Source organism: Cyprinodon tularosa, unplaced genomic scaffold, assembly GCF_016077235.1.
Source record: "Cyprinodon tularosa strain WSP-4 unplaced genomic scaffold, ASM1607723v1 ctg464, whole genome shotgun sequence".
Taxonomy (NCBI): Eukaryota; Metazoa; Chordata; class Actinopteri; order Cyprinodontiformes; family Cyprinodontidae; genus Cyprinodon; species Cyprinodon tularosa.
In genome coordinates this window covers 156,763-176,942 of record NW_024039190.1, presented here as the reverse complement: position 1 = coordinate 176,942, position 20,180 = coordinate 156,763, and the positions used below count along the sequence as shown (strand labels likewise).

At 37.8% G+C, this 20,180-nt stretch overlaps 1 protein-coding gene across 5 annotated transcripts in view; it reads left to right on the top strand.

Moving 5' to 3' along the window:
- Nucleotides 1-1,566: 1,566 nt before the first annotated feature.
- Nucleotides 1,567-20,180, top strand: part of map7d1a (MAP7 domain containing 1a) — a 55,190-nt gene continuing 36,576 nt past the window's right edge. For 3 of the 5 annotated variants that reach the window (XR_005282158.1, XM_038301247.1, XM_038301246.1), the window contains exon 1: nucleotides 1,567-1,942. Coding sequence is in view for 4 of the 5 variants with exons in the window: in XM_038301247.1 (XP_038157175.1) it covers nucleotides 1,912-1,942 (31 nt within the window). In the remaining variant the exon portion in view is untranslated. The remainder of the gene's footprint in view (nucleotides 1,943-20,180) is intronic. The other 2 variants (XM_038301249.1, XM_038301248.1) reach the window with 1 other exon arrangement.

The window sequence follows — 20,180 nt, the reverse complement described above, 5'->3', positions numbered from 1 at the left end:
CAGATGCTTTCAGTGATCCACAGGTGGTAGATGAGAAGATACGCTGGACTTCTTTGTTATGTAACATAGATCATTTGAAAGGTTAACCTTTTTTGAAAGTGATTTCATTCTCCTTATTAAAAAAAAAAACAACAAAAAAAAACAAAGAAAACATAATCAGAGTACAAGGTGTTGTAACTTCATAGATTACCTAAAGGGATTCACAACAAAATGATGTAATGAACTCCAAAACTTCAATGGTTTATTGGGATTTTATGTAATGGAGCAACACTAAGAAGTGTGTAATTGTGAAGTGAAAACAATTATAGAAAGCTTTTAAAGTTTAAGAGTTTGGCAAACATTTGAACTCAGCCCCAGAGTAAAACTAGGGATTAAAATGTAAAAAAAAAAAGCCATGCCTTAGTCATATTGGATATCAGTTTTCAAGCCTTGCCATGTTTTCTTTTTCTGCCCTAAAATGAAGACTTGCTCATAATTAGCTCATGCATCTGCAACCTGTCCTAAAGCTTAGGATGGGGAGGTGCAGTAGGCTGCCTGTCTCTACCCAGATGTTGACCGCTAGGGTTCCTAACTAATGGGGTATTTCAGAAGGACCTAGCAGATGCATGGCAAGGCAAATATGCAACAAGTGCTAAGTTAACTGATAATGATGAACTAATCAACTGCAAACAAAGCAATTTCATTATATTTGTTTACAAATTTCACTTACCATGTTGGGAGGAGTTGGGATTGCAGTTTTTTTTTTATTTTATTCATTGCAATAAAAATCATGTTTTGGAACAAATTCAAAAATAAAACAATGTGGTATCTGCGGTGAATAGGTGAGTGCACTTTTTTAAAAATTCCCTAAATGTTAATCATGCACCATTTGACCCTGTGCCCCCGAGAGGACAGCACCAAGTATCTTGGGGTGCCATGAGAACATATCCATGTCAAAATTTTAAATCCTTGAAAATGTCAAAGGTTAAAGTCTTGGAGCCTTCAAATAAACAATTGAGCACCTATTTGTTGACAGTGGTTATATAAAAAACAACAACTAATGTTTGTCATTTGAAATGCAGCAGTTTCATTCTTTGTTTATTTCTTTATGAATTTACATATGTGTATCTGCATTTTTTTTAAAGCTGGAAATATTTTTAATTTAGGAGTATCTGAAGGGAAAACCCACCAGTGAGCTAGTGTGAATCTCTGTGTGAAGTTGGGGTACATAACAGAAATATGCTTGGTTGGTTCTATACAGAGCACACTTTCGTCTGATTTTTGTAGCAAAGTAGCAAATCTTAAAATGTTCGTAAATCAGGTCCCCAAAGTTTTGCAGGCAAAGGAACCAATCTCAACGCTAGGGGGATATATTGTTTTGTTAAATTATTGAGAAATGTGTTAATCCTCATCCATATTTTACTGGTGCAATAAAATGTTTAGTTTTAAATATGCTTCGTGCTTTTCTGTTTTTTATTTTGATTAAAAAATGATATACGTGTCGTGGCTGTGACCTAAAAGCAGCATATCACCCCGTCCCATAATGGTACAGTCCGCTGTGGTGACCGAAATGATCATCCGGAGCGGCGCATCAGCTGTGCGGCTGTCTGGGACTGCGAAGCATTTCTTCTCCTCCCACTCTTTTTATTCCCCCTATTTTCCCCCAGAGGCCATCATTTTAACCAACAGGCAGTATTTTCAGCTACAAGTGTTCCCATTATCGCTTTGAGGGAATTTTTATTTCCTTTCTGGACTCGTTTTAGAGAGGATTTCCTGGCTTTTTTTTTTTTTAAACAACTGGAGAGACTCGACCAAGTTTCCCCCTCCTCCTGGTCTCTGCCTGAGGAATGAGAGGATCGCTGGGGAAGAAGAGCCGAAACTCTCAGGTCTGAGCGAACAAAAGAACAGAAACGGAGGGAACTGCTGCCGAAAATGGAGGAAAATACTTTCCCTGGAGCAACACGTAAGTCTTCTCTCATCGGTTAGTCTGAACGTTTCATCGGTTTGTTTGTCATCCATCCAAATCCCCACGTTGAAAAGAAAATTTTCCAGAGTTTTTTTTCCTGTCCTTAGAGGTTCAGCAACAGGATAAAGAGGATATACTTTGCTCAAAAAATAAACCTTGAGCATTAATTAAGGATGCTAACTCATTGGGGTGCCATGCTAGCAGAACATTTAACCCAACGTTTTTAAGAAAAAATGTTACTGCGTTTGCTTTTATTTTATTTCTGTACAACAAACTCCAAACAATATGCTGTGTGTTCATCCCTCCAACCGCCTGATGCGGTCTCCATTCATTGCGCAGAAAGCCATGAAGGTTATTATAACACAATTTGCTGTAGATGAGGTAATCTCAGCAGTCCCACCCCATCCCCCTCCTTATGTTAGTATTACATCCCCACTAACACCATGCAGTTGTTAGACTGGGCTTCATCTCTCAGCAGAGGATGTTTTCCAAAGTCAGTGATGCTCAGGTGGAGAGGAGTATGGAGGGCAAAGAGTGTCGCGGTGAAGGTCACGTTTAATCTAAAACTTCAATCGTAAGATTTTTAAGATTCATAAATAAATAAATAGTACCAAAAGTTATGTTTTCCCCCACTGTTTAACTTTTTTTGTACAACGAAGTATTAGGGCCAGGCTAGAGATTTTTTTTTTCGACAATAAAGTCGTAACGCTGCGAGAATAAAGTCATAACCTGCGAGAACAGAGTCATAACCTGCGAGAACAGAGTCGTAACGCTGCGAGAACAGAGTCGTAACGCTGCGAGAACAGAGTCGAAAAGTTACGAGAACAAAGCCTTAGCGTTATGAGAACAAAGCCGTCATACCACAACCTGTTTCAGAGGGAAAAGTTTTGGGCTCCGACCAGCATATGAAGGCCGATCAGCACCACTAAACAGCAGCCTGAGTTCACTTTGACACACTGACCTATTTTTTGCTGGTGCGCTAAAAGATTTCCTTATTTTTCAAACCAGAGCAAAAGTATAACTTCACATGATGCTCGACATTCCTCATTTTAGGGAAGAAAGCGCTTCTTGTTGGAGTTGTCATGAAATACAACTTCATTCTCGTAATTTTATGACTTTTCGCGTTGTGACTTTTTTCTCGTAATATTACGAATTTATTCTCTCAATTTTATGACTTTATTCTTGTAATTTTACGGCTTTATTCTCGTAATTTTACGGCTTTATTCTCGTAATTTTACGGCTTTATTTTTGTCATTTTATGGCTGTTCTTGTTGCGACTTTATTCTCGTAATCTTAAGACTTTATTCTTGAAATAGAAGGAAAAAATCTCTAGCCTGGCCCTAATACTCCATCATAGTTCTGGACTGAATATATAGGTGTACATTTTGTACTGATTAAAAATCTGTGCAATTATTGTTGGGTGAACTTTTGTGTTACTTGCGCAAGATTTATGTTGAATGAATGAATGAATGAATATAAATAATATAATATATATAAACAATAAATAATATGTATATATATATATATATATATATAAACCTATTTTGAAATACATGCATGTAGTTTTTTAAGTACTTTAATTAAAATTGATTAAAATCCTAATCGTCCAAGATGACAAAAAAACCCAAAACAAGTTTTTATTTATTTTTGTTGTTTTTTTAGCCACTTCAAAGCTTGTTAGTTAGACAGAGACGGACTTGTAACCAGTTAAACTTCACAAGCAGGATTAATAATTTGGCCCAAAGCAGTGATGATCCGCCTCTTTGGTTTTGACACAAATGTAAGGAACTGTGAAATTATTTCATGGGAACAATTACAGTGCAAAACCGATGATGCGGTACAGCAGGAGTTGTTATTTCTAAAGTTTTCCATGCTGTTGAGCAATCAGTTTTGCTTACAAACTTTAATTTTCAACAATGACCCCAAAATGCTTTGCACCGAATAAGCCCTAATCTGTCTAATAATAATATATGGGTTTGGATTAATGGCATAATGTCATCATTATTGCTTGTTCTATGAAAGTGCAACAACGATCAATATCAGGGGGCAAATTGAAATGAGGAAAGGAACATTGGTAGATAGGGATCCATATATATTCAGTTTTTTTCCTGCCAATAAATTTTTATCCTTTTTTTGTTTAACGACTACAGATGGAAATTGTTTAGTAGCTAAGGCTGAATTCTTCGTTTGAGAGATGAAAGATTCTAGTTCTGTCCCTAAATTAACTATTAAGTGTGAAACTTAATTACTGATTTATCTGTTTCCGGTATTATTTATTAGTTACTGGTTTGATGTATAATCAGACACTGTAAAAAATCCCTGAAACCTCTAAACAGTTTAATGAGATCATGCTTTGAGCCAAGCCTGGACTTGGTGTGAGATTTCTTCATGCATTTCTAAACTCTGATTACTTCAGCAGTCAAAGCCAATGTCATGCTACTTATTCAGCTGTTGCAAATTCTCTAGAAGACTGCCAAGTTTGAAGTCTTTCTCTCTAGTACAAGCAAACTTTATCTGATGTTTGGAGCTTCATCGAAGCGTTGGAGTATTGAGATGCTGCCTGTTTTCTGCCAATAGAAGGGGCCACTCACAATGTGACCTCGTCCCTCAGACAAGAAAACTTCCTTCCTGCTGACCAGGGGGGGGGGGGTGAGCTTGTTTTGGCTTCCCATCAAGCGGGGTGTTAATGTGTTCCACCCTGTTTTGTGGGAATCGTGATCGGCAGCCTGCTGAAATGTTCTAAACGACACAATGTGCATGAAAACTTAGAACCTAGATGGACATTTATCTTGTTTTCTGATTTACAGCAGAGAGACGCACACAATGTTTCATCATGTGATGTTTAGTCTGCCAGTCATGCTCATAGAGGTTCAAAGGGTGTTTTTTTTTTTTTTTTGCAGCCCTTTCTGAAACATATGAGGTACGCAGTCCATTTAAAAACAAAAACTTTCTTGCCTGTTGAGGTTTATCACATTTAGACAGTTAAAGTTTGATAGAAAAACACAGAAGGGTAAAACGTGTGAAGTGGATGGAAATCACACATAAAAAAATATATATATGCTACAAATCTTAGGTGTGCATTTGTTATCTGTCCCATTTACTGTGATACCTCTAAATATTACCTGCAGTCAGTTATACTCGGGTTTGCCTCGTTGGAAAATAAAGCCCTGCATTGTGTTATGGTACAAATGTTGTTTTTCATAATTTATTTTGAAAGATCAGAGTTGACGGCTTAAGCTGAATACAGATCATCCATTTTTAAATGGATGTAAAAGATTTAAGGCTGAGAAATGGAATCATCCTAAGCCCAGACTTAGAGCCACGCCTAGAATACAGTTATTTAGAAATACATAAGACATAGTGGTAAGAATGAAAAAGTTATTTCTTCTCCCTTTTTCAACTTTTTTTTCTCTGTCATATTATGTCACCGTAAAGAGCTTGTGTTTAGGATGTGATTAAATCAGGAAAGAAGTTCAGGGGGTGAATATGTTTGCAAAGGCCCCATCTATAGACTGTTACATCTGACCTATAGTGGATTTTGTTGTGTTGATTTCTATTCTTGTGAACCTTTTCAGACGGTTTAATGATATCCCTTTAGAACAAAGAGCTGCCTTCTAAATTTATTAAAGAGGAATACTTAAATTTTTCTTACAGAGCCTTATCTTTGATAATGTATCTCCTTAGCCTCCTTAAACATGCTTGAGCAAGAACACCTGGATGGCTTTGAATAGCTGGGATAGGCCTTCCTTTGTGGAAATGCAGCCACTAGATTGTTGGTTTTATCTCTCTCTTTGAAGAGACTTGTCTTTGGACCTGAGCTGCTGACAGCTCCATTTGCAGCCCTAAGAAAAAAAAAAGTTTTTTTTTTGTTTTAATCTTTTAATCCCTCTTTTTTATACCTAGTCTTTATTCTTTACTAGATGTTTGGATATGACAGCCTGATCTGTTCAATTGTAGAATCTAAATCAACCAAGTCTTAGAGGAGCGAGGACTCCGTTTCTACTTTTGCATTAAAACTGTTTGGGGGATCTTGTCTGGATTTAGGTGCAAAAGGGCCACACTGGTGCCAGATATCAGGATGAAAGTAGGTGATGAGTCAATGAGCCATCGTACAGACTTTATGTTGAGGCTCCCTCGCCACATGTGTCATGAAGAGTAATCCTGAGGGGGAATCCACAGCTTTAGCTGTCAGAAGTGCTGTAAACAGGATCAGTCAACTATGCTTTTTCAGCTACAGGAGTTATGTAAGGGGGGGTGTATTGTCCTTTTTTTGGAGCAGGTTCGAGCCCCTTTGTAAAGAAATAATGAGAGGGAACTCAGAGACTCTCCTAGTTTTACAGCCTAATTATAAATCCTTATTAGAACAGAAAGGAAGTCTTTGTTTAGCAGCGGAGCTTAAAAATGACCTGAAAGTAATACTTTGGTAAATAACAGTTCATTGTTTATGTTGCTTTGACAGGTTACATGTGTAAAATGTGGGTAATCAAACCAGCACAAAAAAGTATTAGACTATAATGGAGGACAACCTCGATTCCTCTATTTAATCGTAATATTTAAACGTTCATATCTGGAGCATGCCAATCAAGCATAACGTGTTTACAGAATGAGCTTTTATTATCCACATGCAGCTGTTTTCACACATTTCATTCACAATCAGGTTTGTGAATAGAGTACATTATGAATGACGACAGCATAACGGTTCAAAAAGCCCCTTAAGGAAGGACATATTGAGACTCTATAGCTAAGAGCTTTAGTTGATTTACAAAAGGTTTTCAAGTTCCCAGCTGTATAGATGGAGGTAAAGTCCAGATTCAGCACATTTCTAAGTGGGGCTCAGATGTATTAGTGGGACAGAGACAGACATGAAAGGTTCCCAAACATCAGTCACAATGAAACTCATTGAAGTCTCTCCAACTCTGCAGCCTTGAAGCCTTTTGTTTGAATCTATGTCGCAGTTTGTAGACTGTGTCTATGCTTCATTGCATCTTCACTGTACACTCAGATAAATATGATTGCAGTTAAAATTAAGAAATATGCTCTTCAGAACTCGGTTTTAGGTCCTGACAATTGATTGCATTTTCAATGTAATTGCAAATGAAAAAAAGCAATTTCCAAGGTTCAGAGGCACTCACTTTTTTTTTGTCTTGTTAAATTTATCCAGAATAATTCAAATTAGATATATGTACAGAATAAAGAGTCTATAGCTGTGTATGAAATAGAGCGCACAATATAATATATGCAATATATAGCATGTAGCTATATACTTATACACAGTAGGCTGGAGGTCTGGAGGTGCTACGTTGGTGCAGCTTGTAGGTCCTGAACGGGGGAGGGAGGTAGAGAGGCAGTGTCAGTTACCGCATTAACACTACCCTTGAAAAATCGATCTATGCCGAGACTGGTCCGAGCTCGGATCAGTTAACCAGTCCACGCTCTGTTCTGACAACCGTTTACACATCACGCTATCTCGGTTCCTCGACTCCTCGCCTCCTAGTGACGATCTTCGGTATTACTGCCAGTATTGAAGGAGGAAATCAAGCAGTTAGTGGCGGTAATGCACCAAAAGTTGTTTGCCAACCGCCATAAAACACAAGAAGAAGAAGATGAAGTAGGAGGGAATCAAGCAAATAAAAATGCCGGCGCCCATCACATTGAGAAAGTTATGCTTGATTATTATTGTTGTACTGCGGTTATTGCGGAGGGTCAGGCGAAGACGGCAACCATTATTTAAAATGTTGCGTGGAGAAGATTTCGATTGTTGTTTATAGTTGTTCTTCTTCTGTTTTGTGTTAATTGGCAAGCAACTTCCGAAGGGGCATTACCGCCAACTACTGGAATGGAGTGTGAATCGGGATGTGCAGTCGGACGGAGATGACGCGTTCTGCTCATGTGCTCTTGTTATCAGAGAACAGAGCCAGGGAAAAACCGAGCCGAGCCCACCTCTGGAACTGGTCTGCAGTTAGCGCGGTCCAGTTGTGTCTAGCTCAGTTCAGTTCAGTTTGCTTTCCATTTTCACACGATAAGTTATCTCAGTTACTGAGCTCGGACCGGTCTCGGCACAGTTTTTCAAGGGTAGTGTAAATGGGGTAAGTGTCATGGGGGTCTCTGGGCCTTGCTGATTAGGCTGGTAGTGGATGGGAAGAAACTATTTCTGTAGGATAAGGTTTTGGTCCTAATGGTGCGCAGCCTCCTGACAGAGGGAAGTGACTGAAATAGTTTGTGGCTGGGGTGAAAGCGATCTGCCACAATCTTCCCTGCACGCCTCAGAGTCCTGGAGGTGTACAGATCCTGGAGAGAAGGAAGATTGTAGCCAATTACCTTCTCTGCAGACCGGATGACATGGTGCAGTCTGCCCTTGTTCTTGGCGGTGACACAAGCGTACCAGATGATGATTAAGGAGGTGAGGATGGATTCAGTGATTGAGTAGTAGATTTTTACCTCAAAACAATGCATATAGATGGAAAATTTTGCTTTTGCCATTTCATCTTCTGGCACAAAGTAAGCAGTTTTTTAAGAAGCCGTTTTATTTAATCTTCATGCTGCACTTGCGCTTAGTGGATAGGTTTTGGCAATTACATTTTTAGCTGAATCTGCTTAATGTTTCCTTTTCACTGCTGCAGTGGGAGAAACGGCGTCAGAGTGATGGCACAAAGTTAAGGTTTTACAGCGTTGGCTGGTAAAAGGTATGGGACCGTACATTTTACAGATGGAGCAGCTCATTTCACCTGGGATGTAGCTTGAGCCAGTTAGCCTGAAACATAACTTTCAGCTACTTAGTGATATTGAGGCCTATTGGAGGATTGGCGGTATCTGGGTCAATCCTGACATCACTGGGTCTGGCATCACTTTTGATTTGCTTTTTTAGAAGATGGTTCCTCTTTTGATATAACCATAGATTTGCGTTTTAGCCAGAGATCCATATTTGGAATATTTTAAAGGTTAAAGACATTAAATATGATAACAAATGGTTTGCTAGCCAAAAACAAAACGGTGCACAAAAAAAGAAAACTGTTCGCACTGAGTAGCAGAGATGTTCTTCTTCATCAAAATCTGAAAACATCCACATTAGTATCTACACATTGCCATTTTTTTAAGAGGTTATTTCCCGCGTTATAAAAACTGGATTTGCAGGGATGGATCAGATAATGCGCTATTCCTTATATCCCGCAGTGCACTTCAGGCCCTGAGGCACTAACCCCTCGTTTCCATTGGGTTTTAATGCAGCTTCTTCCTGTAGACGTATTTCACCCGGAGCGTTTTAAGAGTGAAGCGTCAGCATCACGTCAGCATTGCATCACCACACTATAGTAGTGTACTTGTAGGCTAGAAATAGAACAATGAACCAGCTAAGTGCTTTTTTTAACCTGTTCTACCATGGTTGCTCTTAATTTAACCACCATATTTTGGGCAACAGAGTTAAAATATAAAGTTTTTTTCAGTCACTCTTTGATTTGTCACATTAAAGCTGTTGATTACTTGTATGAACATAACTTTTATTTACATAAGTCCATAATATCTCATCATAATCTTTTATTTGTAAACTTTTGATCAACTGACTGCCTTCCTGAACGATCTGCTCTGCTCCAGACTGACATGGATTTGAAGCAGCAAAAATAGAACAGCTGCCTGTTTTAGAGGAGCGGCCAACAGTGACATGCACTGCTTCTGCATCCAATGGAACCAAGGGGTAACTTTCTCACTTCAGCCCTTCAGGTTGTGGGAATACTTTGATTAAAGTTGGTTTGCTGCCACACAGGAAGGAAGACTGAGCTGCAGTGGTGGACAAATCCATGCATGTGAGCTGCAAGTAAATTTAAGCCCTCTGACAGTGAACTCTGGGCTAGAGAGCATATGCATGCATTTAATATTTGTGTTAAATGCAGAGGAAAATTAAAAATGTAATCTGTAATTTTGCAATTTTAGCCCCAGATCTGTTGTCATTTTCAATTAGCTTTTTCAGCTATACAGATTTTTTCAAAGAAAAATTGATTTGTAAGCTGACATTATTTGTGCAGTAAGCATAGGTGATATCTTACAGTGTTTGTGTGATAGAGAGGAAGAAGTGGCTAGAAAACAGGGTTTTACTTATTTTAAAACTAGGACATTTTTTTTAGGGTTGACATGTTGATTAGTTTCATAAACTAGCTCTGATATCTTTATCGACTCTGTTAAGCGCCTTAGGATGACCTGGTTTTATTTAGTGTAGGGTTGTAACTAACAATTATTTTTCTTATCGATTAATCTGTCGATTATTTTCTCAATGAATATATAATAATCGGATAGCAAAAAGTACCTTAGAGAAGATTTTTTTTTAAACAGAATTTAATCAGGTGAAGCTAAATTTTTTTCCACTCCAGAATTCTGGATAGAACATGCTTACAGAAGAAAACTTGATCTTAATGCACAATATTGATTTTTTTTTTGTTTGTTTGTTTGTTTTGGTATAATTGCTACTTGCAGTGGTGATACTCCAGTTAACTATGAATCAATTACTAAATTAATTTATGATTATTTCAGAAATCGATTAATCCGATTAATTGTTTCAGCTCTAAATTACTGCTGTAGCTGTGAGTTATATTGGCTATGGATGCAGCTAGAATGGCTAGCCTGACAAAAACACCTTCATTATAAGAAGGCCTAAAGGCTGCTTAAAATTTCACTGTCATCTCAGAGGTTCAAAGCTTAAACAGATCAAAATCAATTTATTATTATTATTTATTTTTTTTTTTTTTTGCCAGAAACGGGTTGATCAGAATGATACTTTATGTCCATCTAATATAACAAATGTCAAACTAGAAGAAGCTTTCTGAAACGTAACTTTTTCATGATCGTGTCTCCCTATAACTACTTGTTCATGGTAAGACGGCAACATGTCACTGTACAAACCCCCCACCCCAAAAAACAGGTTTTATGATCCAGTACAAAACTTGTTTTAAGAGAATTTCAAACATTTGAAGGAGGAGAAGTCGTCTGCCTCTTAAGTTCAACTCCCTACAGAGATAAAGCCTCATGTCTGCTCTAGTCCATTTTGTAGCACCCAGCTGGTGTAAATCACACCATCCTGATGTTGACCCATCATGGGCGGGTAGAAGGTGGATCCCAGCTCCCTGGAAAAGTACCTGCAGAAATAAATGGAGAAGTTCAGACCTTAGTTTATCAAGGGGGTTTAGGTATGTTTTATTCAATTATTGGAAGCATGTGTTTTTTTTTTTTACTGTATCAACGTTCCACATTTTAACTTTAAACCCAGCAGCTCAAATACAGCGAGGACTGTGCAAATAAAACCTCTCATGGTCCATATACTGTGGTTTATGCTGCTAAAAGATGAAGGTATTTGTATAAATATTCTGTTTTTAATTACTTAAAAACAGAATATATCAAGAGGCACATCTTTAACTCCTGGCAAGCTCTCAAGCATATAAGCTTATTATTAATATTATTACTGTGCCAAATGTCACTGATTCTGTCAATAATCTCTGAAGCCAATAGTCTGTAATCATATCCACCCAGTATTTATTCAGTGCAGCTGAGCGTAATGTAGTCTCAAATTTAAACATGGCAATGTTTAAATCACTGACCTGAAGAAAAGCAAAAGCTTTCTTTTTCCTGTCCCATTAAACTTTACTTGCATTTGGCAAGTCAGAAGCTACTAATGGTGTCACATAAAACCTAAAAGCAAAACTTGCAGCATAGTATGATATAAATTATTTAGAAACATGCAAGGTAATAAAGAAGTTATTAGAAACTAAAGGAGCTAGTTGCTCTTAAAGCATGCATTTGTAGTACTAGGACGGGATTATTTTGTTTGCACCTTGTATCTTTTTTTTTTGTAGCTGCTGATGAAGCTGTGCTAAAGCCTATGTTTGCTACCAGTCACCTGCCTGGAACATAGAGGAAGTGCAGTAAAAGGAAGTCTGCGTTTGGAATGTGTTGCTTTTTTCTGTCACTTCCATTTAGATGAAGAATATCCAAGATGGGGCTCCGGTACTCTCTGGTTATCTGAACGTTCCAGTCAGCAGACCCATCCTAATATTAGAAACCGCTTCCTCTCCAGCTAAAGGGCATATATGCTTCGTTACAGTGGTACAAACAGATCATCCTTTCCCCGTGTATTACTGCTTCTTAAAAAAGGCTTCAAAACATTACAACATGAGGGCATAGCTTTTTTTTCCCTTTAATCTATAAAGGTGGTTGATTTTTACCTTCTCTTACTGAATTTGGCTGACATAAAGAAACCTACATGGTAATCCTGCTGGCTGCAAATAGGCTTTGGGTTTTTATGTGGGGAGACAAAAGTCCTTGAAATTATGGTTCTTAGCTGTAATTGTATGGTGAACTGCTGTGAGAGTGGTGCTTAGAGTGACTGAAACTTGAGGTAATGTTGTGAAAATATCCACGTTGCTTTTTAATGCACAGGCCAGGTGCTGCTTTAGTGTCATTATTATCAGGAAGTGTGTGAGGTGATGAAGTCGCCTTCTTTATGCTTAGGCTAGTTTTTGTAACCCACTATAAATATGTGATACACCAGTATCACATATTGAACTGGAACTGACAACCTGGTAAAAGCACAAAAAGGTTCCACAAATTTTTAAAATAAGAGCTGCAGAATGCATCGAAGCAGATTATCAATGGTCATAATATGGCCATTTCCATGGACTACTTGGGTGCCATATTTGATAGATTATATTTAAAGTGCTGTGTATTCAAACTCTCCATGCTGGTAATGTTTATTTTGGTAGATGGGCTGTTACTGCTTCCATTTCTTACACCTCATTAGCATGTTTTTACTGATATGCAACCCCAGTAAAGAAGTATGTGTAGCAGCTACTGAATCCGAATCTGCTTGTTTTGATGTTTTTAACCACATTGTACTTTAAATGCTCTCTAATATCTTTAGAGCTACACTTCTCGGATCAATAAGGTAAACAAAAAAGCTGGAAAAAACTGAACTGTAATCTTTTGAGGTACATGAAGGAATGACAGTAGTCTCATTATACAACTTCTAATATTCATTTTATTTTTTAGTATTTCTCAGATCTTGGAGTTGTGGTGTCTCTTGTTGAAATATATTTTTTATAAAAACATACATTTTAGAATTAATATAGAAAATCCCAAAGTTTTACTCCCACCATTCTCATTAAGCTTATATCTTTGTGTTGGTTTTCCAAACTTGGCGCCAATAGGAAAAAAAATTGCAATGAAACAGAAATAGCTATGCAGCTTTTAATTGTTGCATTATTTGATCATTGCAGTTATTATTATTATAATTTTTTTTATTTTTTAACAGAATAGATACTCACTAATTCACATGCTTCAAGGAACAGTTGTTTGAATCGATCTGATTATTTTTTATGATTAATCGATAAATAATCTGAAAGCAAAAGGATCCTTAAAGAAGACTTTGAATGAAACCATAAAACTTTTTCACTTGAGGAGTTCTGAATAGAGCATATTGACAGTTGAAAAAGGTTTTTATATATTTTTTTTGTTATTATAATTATTATTATTTCAATAATCGATTTATCAAAATTAATCTAATTATTTCAGCCCTAGTTTAAATTAATAAAACAAGAAAAAAACACATTTTAAATGTATTTGAATGGCTAAAACATAAAAGTTTAATGCTGAAACTCCACTTGTGGAGTTCTGAATGTAACTTAAATAGAGAATATGTTTTATAGTCAAAAATGTTCATCTTAATGCAAAATGGATCTTTAGTAGCTAAACTGAATTGTTTCTTTCAGCAGAATCCGATGTTTTAGAGTCTTTATACTTCAGTTAATAATTAATAGATTACATAATTGGTTGATTATTTCTATTATGATTAATCGCTATTAATTTGATTAACTATCATCCCTGAAATAGAAAAGTTAATTGATTTGAGTCTGGCAACGATTCAGGTCAATAAACATAGGACAAAATGGTTGCCATTTTTCTGTTGCCTTTAGGTAATTCAGGGTGTAAGAGACCAGGAAAGAGGATGAATTCGTCACTACCAACTGATTTAAAAAACAAAACAAAAAAACAAAAACAAATGAACAAACAAAAAACATCTAGGAAACAAACCAGATGGAAACCTGCAAAGAAATTTCCATAGTTATTGACAGGGTGTGTTCTGATATCAATGACCACAGCTTGGATCTTCTGCAGCTTTGATCCGTCCATCTCTCTCCTACCCCTGGTTAAGCCATCTAGGTTAGGTCGGTGTTTGCTGAGGCATGATTCCTGACAGCAGCAGATGTAGGGTCCGTAGGGACTCAGATAAGCAGCTCCTTTCAGCAGCTCTGTGGCACACACTGGCTCAGAGGAGCAGAGGCTAAATGCCTGGCATTGTTACAAGTCCAGGCCAGGTGATGAGCAGAAAGCTGCAGCAGACAGTGACAGAAGCATTAGTATTCTCCTGTCTATTGGATAGCAGTGAATAAATGCTGGTCTCCTCAGTCAGTATGTAGAACTAGCTCTGTGTGTCTTTATTGTAAGGGTGTGCAAAATAATCTTCAAATCGATGCATCGCAATTCTAATTTTTGTGATCTACTGCATCGATTCTTGAAGGCAAGAATTGATTATTAAAAAAAAATGAACAAATAAAATAAATTAATGGTTGCCGCACATCAGTCAAACCAAGTGGAATACAACTTCCAGTCCATCAGATGTCGCTGCAGATGTGTTGACGCCCGCTGCCTTGTGTCACCAGCATGTCCGGCCGCGGGATACTGAGACGAGTCATTCGTAAACAAAATATGGAGGAGACTGAGAAAATTCGCCCCCCGGCTCCATCACATTTCAAGTCAGATGCTTTGATGCATTCTGACTTTAAAAACAAAGAAGGTAAAAATGAAATTGATATGACACACGTAAATTGCAAAAGGACCACTGAGGCCATGTAAACATACTGATTATCCTTATTATTATAAGTTTAATGAATCCTAAGATCTTTTTGTCAGTGTGTCCACGCCAGTAATAGTAATATTTGTGTCCAGTATTTGTTTCCATGGCAACACCTCTAAAAGTAATTTCAATAAATACAGCTATGTATGAATTCAGTTTCTTTCAGTTATGTATCAATTGAAGACAGAATCCAGATCACACCCAGCCAGTCAGCCACTGGTAAGGGCTGTATCTTTTTCTTACAATGTTCAGTGAAAATATTGCAATGCATCGCAATGCATCGCAATGCTTCAAGTATCGTGATGCATCGTGATAGAATCGCATTGTGGCATGTGAATCGTGATTCAAATCGAATCATGACTTCTTTGCCAATACCCACCCCTACTTTATTGGCTATGAATGGACTAGTCAGCACCTGATTAGTTGAAGAAAATGGTTTTCTGCATTATTGTTGATTGTTTCTTTGTTTAATGGATCCTACAGTAGTAATATTTATTACATTATATACTTTATTTAGTTTTTAGTTTATTTACATGGAGCAATTTATTATTAACATTAAAAGTCATTAGTTATTTACGTCCTTTAAATTAGGTGTTCATTAACAAACCTTTGAAAATCCTAATGGCATTCTAAGTCAGTACTGCAGTCATTAGAAAACGTTCCGTGGCAACAGAGGAACATCTTCGAGGGCCACGGGACCCAAGGTTAGTTGAATACCCCTGTGTTAAACCACTTAAACCTTTGGTCTGAAAAGACACTCGCTCAGAGTTCAGTGTGGGGCAGCGGAGCCGCTGCTTGTTGTTTACTCTGCGCTTCCTCTGTGTGTCTGGGCCCCTTGCTCTCTTACATCATCCTATTGGAAACTAATGGACACAACGGTGGGGGGTGTGATGGGTTGGAGCAAGCGATGAGGTAGTTCATTTGTCCCCTGCTCCGTCCCAAATGAAACGCAGCGTTGTTTCCCAGAGTTCCTCTTCTATGTCTTTAGATTCAGTTTTTACTCTTTCCAATCTACTACCTTTGCATTCTTTCACTCGGTCTCATTCATCAATTCTTTCTGTTTTTTATGTCCATGTTCTCTGTGAAGCATCTTGTATTACGCTCTGCTTATATTTTGCAGAATCCAGCCCTTCTGTATCCTGGTAATAAAAGGCTGTAGTCGTTTTAATTAGCGGTTTCGCTGCTGCACTCACTACTTTTTCTACTGTGGGCTGCTTGGCTAGAATAGAGCTGTGCTTCAGAGACAAGCTCCTGGCTTCATAAATATTGCATGCCCTGGCCCATATTTTTACCCTGCCCTGTATCCCGGCATGGCAGTGAAAGAACTCTGGATGTTGTGAATTGAACATCAGTTGCAGCCCCTCTGCAGCAGAACAACAGCAGGTCCTTCAAACACTGAAGGGCATTAAATTAGTCTGGAATGGATACAAAGGTTTTAAACAATTACCCTTTCAAAACTCTTACACATTGATGTCTTACTTCTGGTAAGGTGTGTTTAAAAATGCTCTGATTAGTACGATGAAGAGGGTACACAAGTAACCGTGTTGTTTGTTGGTCTTTGTGAAGCTCAGATTGATGTAATGCTACCTCTCTGCTACCAGTCAGTAGAGTGAATGAAGCCCTCACTGAAATTCACTTCTCTTATCCAGTCTAAGATGGAGAATTTTCCATTTAAATGCTTAAATTCATTACGATGCTGAAAATATTTGGAATCAGTTTATTGCAAATGAGATTACTGAAGCGATTAGTGCCAGGCCTTTAGATTTAATCATTATGGTATATATCCAATGTAGGGCTGGGTGATTAATCACTTTATTGATTTGGTGAATTAGGGTTATTTTTATTCTTTTTTTTTTAATATGAGGACTTAATATTTGTGAAAAAGTGGATTTTTTTTCTTCCTCCAATCCTCTCTGTGGGCTCCCGTAGCTCAGAGGGACATCAGTTCATTACTTCTTGTACTTAGATGTCTGCTCATAACTGTTAAACAAGCTCACTTTTTTATCCCTGTAGCTGGAGGGGTTAAGTTTGTAAAATTTTTCATTGTTTATTGCTTAAACTTTGTTGCATGCTAAATGAAGGTCACCTCCCAGATAGGGTGATTGAAATGGGAGCTTTTTTAAAGTTATGTATGCCATTTTTCATTTTCATTATGAAACTTGGGGAGAAGCGGGGGAAAGGGATTAATCTGATTTTGCAGGGAAAAATCTGAGATTAGATTTTTTAAGTCGCATTGCCCAGCCCTAACCCCTATTCTCTTATTTGGGTAAAAAGAAGAAAGGCCTGCTTAAATACAGAGGGCTCTCCAATAAAACTTATAACATGAGGTTTTTATTGCTTGGACAAACCCCCTTCGATGTAAAATTAAACTTAAAAGATTTTCTTATGCACTTATGCACACAGAAAGTAATATTCTCTATAGTATACAACTTTGAAAAGGGCTATTTATAAGACTGCTGAAAGAATAATTGAAGTGTGATATTGGATTTCAGCAAATCTCATTTTCTCTGGTAGAAGTATTAGTTGCCCTAGTTTTCATTTGGTCTTCATCTAAACTGTGTATATTTTTCCAATTGTCCATTTTTACAGAATAAAAATGGCGCTGACTTGCCCTAATTACCTGCTGACTTCCAACCTGTCATTTTGCTGTCATACTGTGCTCAGGCATGCACACATCCAGGCACCCCTGCATGGGTCCCTTTAGAGTTAGACATGACTTTCACATTCTAATGGACTCATCTTTATGCTGCTTTGCCTGCTTGTTGTAACTATGCTAGAAGGGAGTTGCTGTTATGGATGTTTGTGTGATGTTTAATGAAGCAGTTTCTGATAATGTGCATGTTTTGCAATCTATTCATTTTCAAATACACATCATGTGTATGTAAAGACTTAAGCAGCTTTATTTTAAACCTTGATTAAGTGCAAGTTGATAAAGAAGAAAGGCCTTATTACCGTACTATTTTTTAAATGAGATAAAATTGCTTTACCTAACATGACTTAAACCTGTTAAGACAACAATGTTTTTGAAATATTGGTTGGCCAGTTTTTCCATTTTCAATAATCTGCATTTAATGTGTTGTCTGTTGAAAGACTCTTAATCTCAGCATCTTTGAATAAGTAGATGTTCATGATTCGTAAATATCATTAATATGAAATAATGCAGCAGGAAGACGGACTAATGGATTTTGGCTGTGGTCCTCTTGTGGTTGCAGTTTCTCTGCCAGGCTTGAGAATAAAACTAGCTTATCAGAGATTAAATACTCTGCCCAAATGATGATTTAGAATGACTTTCAATTGATTTTGTTTTGTTTTAAATCTTGTATAATGCAATACATAAAATATTAAATAAAGACAAATGTTTTTATTAAGTTAAACGGCCTGTGTATTAGTTCCTCAATGCAAATATTAGTCAAGTATTCTCCTTGACGTAGAAAGACAAGTCCTCTGCTGTGAACTTTCTTCTGCTTATCTGTCTGTACCGACAGAAGCTGGCATCATTCAGGCCTTGTTTTAGTCTCCAGCTCTGCAGCAGCAGCCCTCCCTCTGATCCCATCACATTTTACACTGAGAGCCTCAGGTATTCATTGGTATGCATTGTCAATGACTCCTGCATTCCAGAGATTGTGAAGCATATTTCTTGTTGTCATCATTGATTATATTGTATGAGCAGTAGCTTTGACTCCACATCTCAGGTGTATAAAAGATAGATATCGCTTCCACAGCTCTTGTTACCTTAGATGTCAGATTACCTGTCATGGAACTGGGAGTGAACTTTTGTTTGGCCGTGGGTTGCGGCATGTATACCTCTAGTTCTGTTGCATCACTTTTTTGCATATACATCTGAGGGATTTAGCTGTTTAACGGCTGTAAAGTGATCTGGATAAGACAAATGCAGGTGCAAAAAGGTGGAAACATATTGCTTTGTCTTGTCCTTAATGGCATTATTGGTCTCTGTGGTAAGCTCTTTGGATTACCAGCTTCTGTTTCTACTGGGCTGCTTTTTGTTGCCCTGAACGGATCCTAGTCTTCATCTTCTGCTTGCAGTTTATCTCATTACCATCCCCCTCTGCTTCCTCTCTCTTCTTGCTGTCATTGCAGTGTTTTGGCTGCTGTCCCGTTGCCAAGCAGAGACCTCAACAATGGCCCCTCTCTGCCTGGGAATGCTTATTTAATCGAGGCAAACTCAGACAATGGAAACCTAATGTCTCATCTCCCACCTGAACTCTTTTATAGACTCTGTGAGGCTTTGCTGATGCTCATAGTCTCAGCAAGTTTTCCACATCCAGTATCGATGACCTAACCTTTCCATATCCGCCTTTAGGCCGCAGAGTATTTCTGCTATGAGGCAGAAGCTCATCTGAAATCATACCAAACACTTGGATAGAGATAGGCCGATACATCAACCAGCAGGTATATTTGGCTGATTTTACCATTTTTTCAGCATTAGTCTTAAAAAAACAAACAAAACAAACCTGTATCGGTAAATTTCTACTTTTAGATGATAGATCTAAATAAACCACAGACAAAAAAAACTATGAAAAATCTTCCCTCTTTAAGTTTGGTCTGAATTGGTCTTGCTGCTCATTTGTCTTTTTTCTATAAAAACTTATGAACAGCATGTCACTTGCAGAGTAAATAACTGAAGTGCCTTTGAAACGGCTCCCTACTGTCAGTCGTTTAATCTGTTGTCCCAGTGTTTACCCCCAGACTTGACAGAAGTAAATGTGCCTTAGTTTGGTTCCATATGGAGTGGAGGGAATACAGTAGTGGGTGGACAAAGCCAAGCGTCCCTGCTGTGAGTGTCTTTCTTTGGCAGTCTAAGCCGAGACAAACTAATGTTTGAGACGGACATGAAAGTTCAGCAGACTGCCAAATGTTGAGTCATGCTCTCACTGCAGTCCCAAACCACCAGCCTTACGTCTCTTTATTTAAAATTTTTTTAGGCGTTTGTCACCAAAAATAAGTTTCTGATTTAAGCTGCTGTGTTTTATTTTGTTGGCTGTTTCTTTCAGTCAGTCTGCTCTTATAATGTTCCAAATAGGATCTGATCTCTCCCTTTGGTATTGGTTGATGTTCTGGTTTCTGAATGATATCATTCAACTAGACTTTATTGATTGTTTTGTGAAAAATTCTGAAATCAGACTGATTATTAGTTCTTAGGAGGAGGGGATTTTTCTCCTCTGAGACATGAACTCCACCTAATGACTGCATGGTTGACGCCACACCGATCTGCCTCGTGGACTCAGCTGCGAATGGAATGAAGAGAAACGAGTCAAGATCTGTTATTTGCGCTGCCTTCGCTGTCCTCAGTCACTCACCTGTTAACTGCCTTGTGTCTTTCTCTTT